This window comes from Mustela putorius, unplaced genomic scaffold (assembly GCF_011764305.1).
Source record: "Mustela putorius furo isolate JIRA1106 unplaced genomic scaffold, ASM1176430v1.1 tig00000095_pilon_pilon_pilon, whole genome shotgun sequence".
In the NCBI taxonomy this organism is placed as follows: Eukaryota; Metazoa; Chordata; class Mammalia; order Carnivora; family Mustelidae; genus Mustela; species Mustela putorius.
Window position 1 is genome coordinate 38,751,892 of NW_025421280.1, and position 11,122 is coordinate 38,763,013.

The window sequence follows — 11,122 nt, forward strand, 5'->3', positions numbered from 1 at the left end:
GCTGAGACACCCAGGCGCCCCGCAAGGGGCCAATTCTTGAATGCTTTCAGGAGTGGGAAGTTCACCCCTACTGTAGCTCTGACCCAAAGACACCAAGGACGCAAACCTATCTCCCCAGAGGCAGGAACAGCTCAGGGTCCCGTGCCCATATGCTGAGGGGTGGCGGACCCCCGCGCCCCAGGTTAACCCTTGGAGATTTGGGCACCTGGAGCCGTCCGCTGACGTCTGTCGCTTTCCATTCTCCGCACCTGTGATTCCTCTGATCCCTCCTCCTCGGGTAGGGCCTTCCAGAGTGTGGGACAAGGATCCCTGGGGTCCTGGGGAAAACTTGGGTATGACTCAGACACTAAGTATGAATTCACAGGGGGGCAAACCAGCCCCTTTCAACCCTCTCCCTGTCTCCCCGACTGCATCAGAGAGAACGTCTCTCCGGGTGCTGGGGACTTCCCAGGGTCTTACACATAAGGCTCCTGTCCTTGCTGAGCAGAGCAGGCAGGCCTCCATCATGGGACCTCTGTCTGCAGCCTCTGGTCTGAAACTACTGGTGTTACTGGGTTTCCTGTGGCCACTTTGATGTTTCTATTTCAGGCAAGTGATGACGGTTTGCCATATATGGTGGCCTCTGACCCAACTGAATGCTGGCTGCAGTGTCCCCCAGCCCTGGGTCCACAGCAAGGCCCATAGCTGGGAGGTGTGGCCATACTCCCAGCCCGGGAGCCCTGCTTACTGGAAATCCACTGGGACATCTTCCCAGTTGACATCAGCCCCTACGGTGAATTCCACCACCTCACAGGAAAGAGGTCTTCTCCCTCCCTCTCCTCTCGCCCACCGGCCTCGCTGGGGATAATCGGAGCTGTTGGGAGGGTCCCCTTCTGGAACTTTCCCTGTGGGCGGAGAGATAGGAGGGGACTGCCCTTTGGGTTGAGTCATACAGTGTTGATGGTGGGTTTCGACAACTGTGGATTCTAGAACCTCAATACATACAATTTCCTAGTTTTTGTTCTAGAATGTTCCATAATAGGTATGTTTTGCAATTCTGTAACTGGGCCTCTGTTCTGAGAAGTCACATGATGCCTTGGAGCCGGACACTTAGCCTTTTGGGCTGACAAAAGATTGAACGGGACTCAGGCTCCCTGGGCGTCCTGGGCCCTCACGCACCTCCTGACGAGAGCCGCCCTTGTCCAAAGGACTCGGCCGGCAGAAGCGGAGCGATTGCTGGGCTGCGTGCCCGGGGGGGCCCGTCCGGCGCCCAGCAAATGCTCATCAAACCGTCGTCTGAGGTCGAAGCCTGGGCCGCCGGCCCTAGAACCCCGGGCAGAGCGGGGCTGACCCCGGGCAGGCTCCAGCAGGAGGCCTCCGGTTCCTCAGGTCCCCCTAATGTTGCCGGTGACCCTAACACACCGATGACCAGTGACATTCTTGAGCAATCGATCGCTCCGCGCCAGACGCCAGCACCAACAACCTTCTTGGCAGAGGAGGTGGATGAGAAGGGCATATCGAAGTCCGAAGGGTCCGAGGCATAGTGTGGGCTCTGCGGCTTGCTTATCGCCCCAGACGGGCAACTCACTCTCCCTATTCCCCGCAACTCCTCCGCCCTGTGCGCTGCACCCGCTCCGCGCTCCAAGGCCCCTGTTTCCCAGGGTGGACGGGGTACGCGCCCCGCGGCGCGGTGCCAGGGAGCGGCGTGGAGCCGGTGACAGCCCCGGGCCCCCGCCCGGGTGGGGCGGGCCGCGCCGGGGGCCTCAGGGGCGGGGCGGGGAGGGGAGGGGCCGGCGGCGGCGGTGGCGGCGGCGGCGGCGCGCGGAGCAGACCGCAGTGCGGCCGGCGCTAGGACCTGCGGGGGCCTCCTGGGCCGCGGCGCCTCCCGCTCCCCCGCTCCCCCAGCCCTCCTCCCCCCACCCCAAAATGAGGAAACGGAGCAACTTGTTCCAAGTTGTGCAGCCAGGGCTGCCTCAGGGTGCGCAGCCAGCGCGCGGGGGCCCTCCTGGGTGTGGGCGCGGGGCGCGGCCCGGGGGCGCCCCCTGAACAGGTGAGCGCGGTGGCTGGGGGGTGGAGGGGAGGGGGGGGTGAGGGGAGAGACTGCGGGGCAGTGGCGGGGTGTCAGGGGGAACCCCGAGGGCTCCGGGGGCGTCCCGGGCGTGCGGTGGAGAGGCCGGTGTGAGCGCGAGAGTGCGCGTCTGGCGTGCGCGGCGGGTACGCGGCTGGGGTAGCGGGTGGTTAGAGGCGATCGGGCGCAGGGTGGGGGTGTTTTTCTGGGCGCGAGTGTGCGCGTCTGCAAGCTCCCGGGTGTGTGTATGCGCGCGTCCACGTGGAGGGATGTTCGCGTGTGGCCGAGATGCGTGTGCGCGGCCCTGCGTGTAGCTCTGCGTGCGGGGGTGGCCCAGTGGCCGGCGCCCCGCGGCTCCGTGCCCAGGTGTTCAAGTGTGGGTCTCTGTGTGCGCTGGGGGGGTGGGGGACAGGTACACACATTTCTGGATGTCTGAGAGTCTGCCCGTGTGTACACATGTGTAGAAGTGTACACACCTGTCTCTAGGTGAACGTGCTTTTGCTTGCATACCCGCGTGCCTGTGGGTACCTGTGTCCACCTGTGTCCAAGCCCCATGTGTTTCTGTGTGTGCTCGTGTGTACATGGATCAGTATGCGTGTGAGTACACATGGGGCTGGGGGTTTATGGGGGTAATACTGGAGGGTCAGAGGCTCATCCCCCTCGACCCTCCCCACTGCCCAGCCGCCGGCTGTAGGGTCCAAGGAGGAGGAAGGGGGTGGACAAGCCCCTTCTCCAGCAGCAGTAAGAGGCCGTTTGTCTGTCCTAGGTTGGTGTTGGGACTGGGGGGCATCAGAGAGTCTCTGCGGATGGCCAGAGGAGCCCAGTAGGGCTGCATGCCCCCTCCCCCATGCCCTCCCGGCCCCACCCTAGGTTCAGAGATACTTGGGAATGACCTTGAATCACCTTCTGTTTCCTCGCCCTGCCCCTGCCCACTTATCAGAAAAGAGGAAGAGCCAAGCTCAATTAGGTGGCACCCGGTCCCCACCCACTGTGTGGCCACTGGGGCCTGAGCCAGCAGGCACTTCTCCCCTCCCCACCCTATGGCCACTCACTCTGGGCCCACCTTATGGCCCCATTGCCCTTTCCAGACAATGGCGGGGCCGGACTCTATGGTTTCCTCGCTGATGTTCCATGGCCGTGACTGATAAGGAACTCCTGTGGGTAAAGACCACCTCCCCAGAGAGGCTTTGGGGAGCCACCCCCTGGAGCCCCCGATGGGGATGCCATCCCGCCCTTGCCTCCCCCTGGCCTGGGCAGGAAGTGGTTAGTTAGTAATGGCCCTGGGCCCCAGTCTGCCTCAGATTGGGGCTCTCCAGCTGCTCTCTGCCCGCCCCCAGGTGAGCCCCTGCTTCCTCCGTGCCTGGCGTCGGGCGTTCATCTCAGCCAGGATGCCAACGGTGAGTACCCCCAACCCAGGCGCTGGGGTTCTGGGCCATGCTCCACCAGGCCCACAGCCGCGGGACCTCATTCCCATGTCGGGGGGTGGGGGCTGTTCTCTGGGACTCAGGCCCCTTCAGCCAGTGCTGCACACTTTTTCACTGTCACCTGATGCTACCTTTCTGTCACCTTTTCTTCCTGACCTTCTGGTTTGGGACCCGGGGTTTTTGAGTGAGATTTCTGCCCTGGCTGCTCCCTCTGGATTCTGTCTCTGCCCTGCTGTCTTTTGCCCAATTTCTACTTCTTTCCCTCCCTGGGCCTCTCCTTCATGCCCCTTTGTCCCTCCCCCACCCCTTCCCCCACCTCTCAGAGGCGCTGGGCCCCAGGCACCCAATGCATCACCAAGTGTGAGCACACGCGCCCCAAGCCGGGAGAGCTGGCCTTCCGCAAGGGCGACGTGGTCACCATCCTGGAGGCCTGCGAGGTGAGTGGTGACTGGAGGGCCTGGGCGCGGGCGGTGGGGTGTGTCTCTGCCGGGACCCGGCCCCCCCATGCCCCCATGCCCCCAGCCCCGACTCCTGGCTCCCTCCCTGCAGAGCAAGAGCTGGTACCGCGCCAAGCACCACGCCAGCGGGCAGGAGGGCCTGCTGGCGGCGGGAGCGCTGCGGGAGCGAGAGGCCCTGTCGGCCGACCCCAAGCTCAGCCTCATGCCGTGAGTCTGGGGACGGCCCGGCGTGGGTCTGGGGACCGCCTGGGATGGGCAGCAGGAGGGCTGGGGCGGCCTGGCCCCAGCGTGCCCTCCCGCCCGGCCGCAGGTGGTTCCACGGGAAGATCTCGGGCCACGAGGCCGTGCAGCAGCTGCAGCCGCCCGAGGACGGGCTGTTCCTGGTGCGCGAGTCGGCGCGGCACCCCGGCGACTACGTGCTGTGCGTCAGCTTCGGCCGCGACGTCATCCACTACCGCGTGCTGCACCGCGACGGTCACCTGACCATCGACGAGGCCGTGTGCTTCTGCAACCTCATGGACATGGTGGAGGTGTGGCCGCCGCAGGCCCCGCCCCCTTCCGGCCCCGGGACCCCGCCCCTTCACCCGGCCACAGAGCCGCATGGTCTGCACGGTGGAGGCCGAGGGACCCGCACCCCCGCAACTCCCTCCACTCGATTCCGGGAACTGCTGGGCCCAGGACACCCAAAGCTGCCTGCTCAGTCCCAGTGCGGGAAGGAGCAGCTGTTCCCCGCAGACCATCAGCCCTGCAGCTGGTCTGGGTCTCCGGGTCCACCTCTAGGGAGGATCTGGGGTGCTTCCTCTGGGCACCCCTAGGAACCTCCCTGTCGACACTAATCCACAGACCACCGCCCCACCTTCCCCAGGATCCTCCTGTTTCCTAGCTTGGATCCTTTCCGTTCCCATGGAAACCAGTCCAACTCCCCGGGTGGGAAGCGAAGCCTTTCTCCCTGGCTCCTGCCGGCCCCACTCAGAGAGCCCCCGCTGCGGAGGGCACAGAAGGCAGGGGTTCCCTGCCAACACCCCCCGCACCCCCCCGTGGAGGGGGGCCAGGCTCACCGCTGCCTCTGCCCCAACCCCACCCCGCAGCACTACAGCAAGGACAAGGGGGCCATCTGCACGAAGCTAGTGAAACCCAAGAGGAAGCAGGGCACCAAGTCGGCAGAGGAGGAGCTGGCCAAAGGTAGGGCCCTCCCCCTCCCCAGGGGGCCCACGGCCAAGGCCACGTTGCATGAGCATGTTGCTGTGCCGGCACTGTGAGCGAAAGACCTGGGGCAGCCCTCAGGTCAGGCAAGGGCACCCACAGATGCCCACCAGCCCACAAGGAGCGAATTCCCACCCCTGCTGCTGCTTCTGTGTCCCCATCATCTGCCCTGTCGCCTGGGCCAAAGACCTGAACCCCAGCCCCAGCCTGGCCTCAGATCATCCCACCAGACCACCTCTTCCATGGGACCCCTGCCTCTGGGCCCCCAGAACTGACTTTCTACCATGAAAGTCCACCCACGTCGCTCTCCTGCCTTCCAGAACCTTCCCTTGTGGCTGAACCATCTTTCTCTGTTCATCTACAAACCCTTCCTCTTTGCTTGCCTCCTGGTTTTCCTCTCTGGCCTCTCTGCTATGGTGCTTTCTGTTCCCTCCACCTGAAGTGCTCCCCTACCTCCCAATAATGAGATCTTCCATGCTCAAGGCCCTGAGCAATGCCCCCTCCCAAGGCCACTCCTAAACCTGATGATGGTGTCTGTCTCTCCCAGGGAAATCTGGATGATTCGGGGATGGCCTCAAGAGGAGGCTGGTGTCCCTGTCCATGGCCATGACTAAGGGCTTGTGATTTGGAGGGGGGGCTTTGGGGAGGAAGGGGAAGGGGGCTAAAGAACCTACTAGAGGAGAGAGAACGGGAGAACACAGGCATGTTTGAGACAGGGAGTCAGGGAGGCTGGACCCCAGACCCTTTAAAGCACTTTAGAGCACTGGAAGATTCTAGAAGATTCTGGAAATGTTGCCAGAAGATTCCAGAAGCTTTACTGGTCCCCGTGTCTCTTGTATTTTTTGGTGTGTATCCTGGGTGGCCAGAGGTACAGGATTTTAAAGGGAAGAGCCTCTGGATATTTGGAGGGACACAGTGTTCAGGTAGAAGTGAGAAGGGTAGCCCTGAAGGGTGTCAACATCTCCCCCTGGACCTGATGGGGCATTCCTGGAGAGCAAGCCTGGGGTCCACCCCTCCCCCCCATAACCCCTTTCCTCAGGTCATCCTGGGGCAGACAGGCTCGGCTGCTTTCCAGCACCTGACTACAGGGCTGGGAGTGGGGGGGTCTCAGGCCGTTGCTGGGAGCAGCTGTATGTGTGCCCTGGCTGGGACGCAGCCGGGGACCCCACCCGGCTTCTCGCCAGGTGGGGCCCATTCCCCCGTGACCCCGTCCCCCACCCCCTCCCCCCACAGCTGGCTGGTTACTGAACCTGCAGCATTTGACGCTGGGCGCACGGATTGGAGAGGGTGAGTTCGGAGGTAAGTGGAGGCCTCGGTCAGAGGCTGAAGGGGGGAGGGGGGCGTGTTCAGGTTTAGGAATCACTGGGGGGTGAAGTAATTCTTCCCCCCGTTAGCATCTGCTCTGTGAGGGGCTGAGGTCAGCCCCGGGAGGCGCTCGGCGGTGGTGCGTGATGCCTTCACCCGTCCAGGCCCTGTGCTTGGACGCCCCTCCTGGGAGCTGTTCCCCTGGAAGGCTCTGGGGCTTACTGAGGTCAGGGGTCGGCTTCCCTTCTCTGTAAAGGGCCCGAGGGCACCTATTCCAGGCGTTTGGGGCCAGACAGTCTGAGTCCGTGTTCAGCTCCGCCTTTGCGGCAGGGAAGCAGCCGCAGACACAGGTAGATGAACGGGCAGGGCCGTGGACCAATAAAACTTTATTTGCGGCCTGACACGGGAGCGCCGTGTAATTTTCCTGTGTTGCAAAGTAGTATTCTTCTTTCAATTTTTTCCCCCAAACATTTAAAACACTAAAAGCCACCAGAACTTAGGGGCCCTAACCGACTGAGCCGCCCAGGCGACCCTGAACTTGGGGGCCTGGCAGAAGCGGGGTGCCCTCTGACAGGATAGGATTTGGTCCCCGAGCGGCACATGCTTCGCGCTTGTCTCGGATCAGCTTGTGGGCGTGAAGGGTTTCGGGGCCTGGGGCCCCGCCGCGGTGTTGGGGCGCGTGGGGTCGGGGTGGGTGGGCATTCCTCCGCCCGTTCTCCCCCCAGCGGTCCTGCAGGGCGAGTACCTGGGCCAGAAGGTGGCGGTGAAGAATATCAAGTGTGACGTGACCGCCCAGGCCTTCCTGGACGAGACGGCAGTGATGACGTGAGGCGGGGGCGGGGCGTCGCGGGGGGCGGGGCGTCTCGGGGGCGGGGTCTCGGCCGAGCTCTCACGCCCACCTGCCGGCCCCCCCAGGAAGATGCAGCATAAGAACCTGGTGCGTCTGCTGGGCGTTATCCTGCACCAGGGGCTCTACATCGTCATGGAGCACGTGAGCAAGGTGGGGGTGAGGCCTGAGGTGCCCTCGGGGCCTGGGGGGGGCCGCCGAGCAGCCTCGAGCCCCCCAGGCCCATCTCCCTCCCCCGCAGGGCAACCTGGTGAACTTTCTGCGCACACGGGGCCGGGCCCTCGTGAGCACCCCCCAGCTCCTCCAGTTTTCCTTGTGAGTGGGGCTCCCGGGGCAGGGTGGAGTTGGGGGGGGCCTCCAAGGTCAAGGGGACACTGAGGCTCGGAGCCACCCCCGCCTCGGGCTCCGCCCCCTCCCCAGGCACGTGGCCGAGGGCATGGAGTACCTGGAGAGCAAGAAGCTGGTGCACCGAGACCTTGCCGCCCGCAACATCCTCATTTCCGAGGACCTGGTGGCCAAGGTCAGCGACTTCGGCCTGGCCAAAGCTGAGCGGAAGGGGCTGGACGCAAGCCGGCTGCCCGTCAAGTGGACGGCGCCGGAGGCTCTCAAACACGGGGTGAGCCCCCCACCGCCCCTGCGACCCTCAAAGCCCTGGTCGCCCTGCTCTGTGACCCTGGGCACAGCTCTCATTTGCTCTGGACCTCTCTTAAGGGAATGGCTCTGCCGCCCCAGTGAGCACTTGACCCACGGTCGTCCCCTTTTAGCTTACATTTGGCCTCTCCCTTGTGTGAACCCCTCTGGGCCCGGGTTTCCCCATTTCTGAAACAGACAGGCTCTCTCCTGGGCCCGAGAATACCAAGGACCCCTCCCTGCACTGGGTCTGAGTCCCACTTGGCTCAGGGAGGTTCAGAGGGAGTCTGTTGGGAGGCGACCAGAGAGTGAAGGTGAGCCCAGGAGGACTTCCTGGAGGAAGCTGGGGCCCCTCCTCACCCTGATCCTGGGCCCCACAGAAGTTCTCCAGCAAGTCGGATGTCTGGAGTTTCGGGGTGCTTCTGTGGGAGGTGTTCTCATACGGCCGGGCTCCATACCCCAAGATGGTGAGTGGGGCCTGGGGGGAGGCTCTGGGCTTTTTGCGGGTCTGACGACTGTAGCCCTGACCCCAGCCACGCCGTTGTGCCCTCTTCCCACAGTCGCTGAAGGAGGTGTCTGAGGCCGTGGAGAAGGGGTACCGCATGGAGCCCCCCGAGGGCTGTCCGGGCCCCATCCATGCCCTCATGGGCAGCTGCTGGGAGGCTGAGCCTGCCCGCCGGCCACCCTTCCGGAAACTGGCAGAGAAGCTGGCCCGGGAACTGCGCAGCGCGGGTGCCTTGGCCCCAGCGGGGGCCCAGGACGCGGACAGTTGTCCCTTGCCCCGAGGCCAGGAGCCCTGACGCTGCCCACTGGGGCCTCGGGCCCCAGAGGAGAGAGTGAAGGGCACAGTGTGGGGGCACGGCCAGGCCTGAAGAGGGTCAGGTCCGGTGAGTGGCCCATCTGGCTCGCAGCAGGGGCAGGCACCCACAGGGGACTCCAGGCAGCCCGTGGGCACCGCGGACCGGGGAGGCGAGGGGTCAGCCCTCCATAAAGACTGCTTTCCAAGGACGGCCGGTGTCTGAGTCTCTCTGCGGCCCTTGGCGTCCTGCACCCCATGGGACCCCCTGCCACCATCGCTCAGCCCGGGGCCGTCCGCCTGCCCGGTGTCTACCCACTGAGGGCCCTGCCCAGCCGGGATCTTGCAGCCACCGCAGGGACACAGGTCTCCAGGGATGGAGCCCGGAGACCCCCCAGGCCCGTATCACGACCACCCCCGGACCTACTTAGGACCATGATTCCTGCTGTGGTACCCCCACGGCCACCGTATTGGGGTGGTTCCTCCACCGCCTCTGCCTCAGCCCTTGCCCGTCAGGGTGGGCAAGCGGGAGCCTGGGAGGGTCTCACCCCGTGGTGCTTCCAGACCAGTGACTCCGGGGGAGACTGGCTGCCAAGTGTGGCCCTGCCCCTGTGTCCACACCCCACGCAGAATTTGGGACTCGGGCTTGGACCCCCAGGTTCTGAGCCTTGTGGCCCTGACCTGTGGTGACCAACCATCCGACCTGAGAGCATTTCCAGGATGAGGGGGACATTAGTGCTACACGTTAGTGCATCTGGTGAGCGGGGGAGGGGGTCCCCCAGCCTGGGCTCCAGCAGCCCCTCTATGAGCAGGCATCTTTTTGGGGTGGCAGCGGGGATCTGAAGGCTCACACCGGCCAAGGGCTCTGCGCGCACAGGCTCAGTTACTGCTGTGACTGACCGTCACCCCCAGCTCAACTGGTGTTTCCCATCCAGCGAAGCTTCTAGGATGCCTCGAGGGGTCTCTGGCCAGGCTGGGGTGGTTCTCACCCCAGAAACCCCCGAAGCTAGGGCTGGGGAGGGATGGCCAGACCACGGCACGCCTTCCCCCTTTGGCTGGTCCACCTCCAGCTGAGGCTCGGGGACTTTCACAAGGTCGCACTGAACGCCTGTGGTGCCCCCCAGAAGCCTTCCCCACCCACTGGCCTCAGTTTCCCCACCAGCACCTGAAGGGGCTTCGGGATTCTTCCTGGGGAAGAAACAAGGAAGGGAGGCCAGTGGGGCTGAGGTCAGTGGCCTGACCTCGCAATCCCGCTGGAGGGGTCGCGTGGCCCCGCCCCGCCCCGTCCCTAATCCTGTCCTCTAAGCTGACGCAGCGTCTGCACCTTCAGCCCAGGCGGCTAAGCCACCAAAGCCCCAGCGCCCAAGGCCCAGATCCCTCTTGCAGCCTCTTAACCCACCTGGGGCCAATTAGCTAATTGGGGCCTGACAACAGAGCAGCTCGTTAGTAATGAAGCAATGACAGATTAGGGACCCCCCCCGCCCCCGCCTCCTACTGCAGGCCTCGTGTCCCCCCGCTCCAGAGCCTGGAGCCCACCTCAGGGCTCCAGACAGGGCAGCTGGGCTCACAGGGCCCCGGGGAGCCTTGGGAAGCACCAGCCAGGCCTCCCGCCTGGGCTGAGGGTGGCTGGGGTCCCCTGCCCGACTTCCCGCACTGCTGGGCGCTGAGGCCCGACCCCCCCTTCCTGGCCCTCAGCAGGAGCCACAGCTGGTTCCTCATCCAAGGCCATTAGTGCGCGCAGGTGGACCCACTCCTCCGGGGCCTGGCGCCCCGTTCACGGGGGTGCCCACAAGCCTGTCTCTCCTTCCTGCGCCCCCTCCCTCCAGAGCCAACACCCAGGCAGGGGCCCTGTCTTCCTTGCATTGCTTCCTGGTCCGTACCCGGGCCTGGGCCTCCCGCCGCCCTCCGCAGAGACAGTCTCCCTCCTTGTCCTCCACGTCTCTGAACCCATCAGACACTTTCTTGGCCTCACCTTAACCCCCCAACCCCAGATTCCCCTCCTCTTGGGCACCAGGCTCTTTGGGTGGGCGGGGGACGGTTGGGAAAGCCAGCCTCAGGGCCTTCCCCTGGGACCGGCTCTGGCTCTTGGGCCACTGCCTCTGGGACAATCTTGTCATCCCCTGTCCCCAAAATGGGGGCCTGGGTATCACCAGTGCCTCCCTGTTCCCCAGCTTTCTCCCGGAGGACTGTTCCTCTGTCCCCTCTCCCCCATGTCCGTCCCCAGAGCCCTTGCCCTGACCAGGCCTCCAGCCGTCTCCCGGCCTCCCATTTGCCCACAATGGATGCGTCCATCCGAATGCCTCCTGCCCTGCTCCACAACGGTCCGGTCCGTGGTTCCCTGGTGACCTCCCCTTCATGCAGAGCTGTGTCTCGCATCTCAGCCTTGGCCTCCACCCCCCATTCTGCTGACTT

At 64.5% G+C, this 11,122-nt stretch overlaps 1 protein-coding gene across 1 annotated transcript; it reads left to right on the plus strand.

Moving 5' to 3' along the window:
- The first annotated feature begins 2,114 nt into the window (after window positions 1-2,114).
- MATK (megakaryocyte-associated tyrosine kinase) lies at window positions 2,115-8,922 on the plus strand. The gene is made up of 14 exons (XM_045086606.1): window positions 2,115-2,644; window positions 3,136-3,208; window positions 3,385-3,444; window positions 3,795-3,908; window positions 4,021-4,136; window positions 4,240-4,459; window positions 5,018-5,111; window positions 6,366-6,431; window positions 7,163-7,262; window positions 7,353-7,437; window positions 7,526-7,599; window positions 7,705-7,900; window positions 8,295-8,381; window positions 8,475-8,922. The coding sequence occupies exons 2-14, from the start codon at window positions 3,179-3,181 to the stop codon at window positions 8,712-8,714; spliced, it is 1,482 nt and encodes a 493-aa protein (XP_044942541.1). The 5' UTR covers window positions 2,115-2,644; window positions 3,136-3,178; the 3' UTR covers window positions 8,715-8,922.
- Window positions 8,923-11,122: the final 2,200 nt, after the last annotated feature.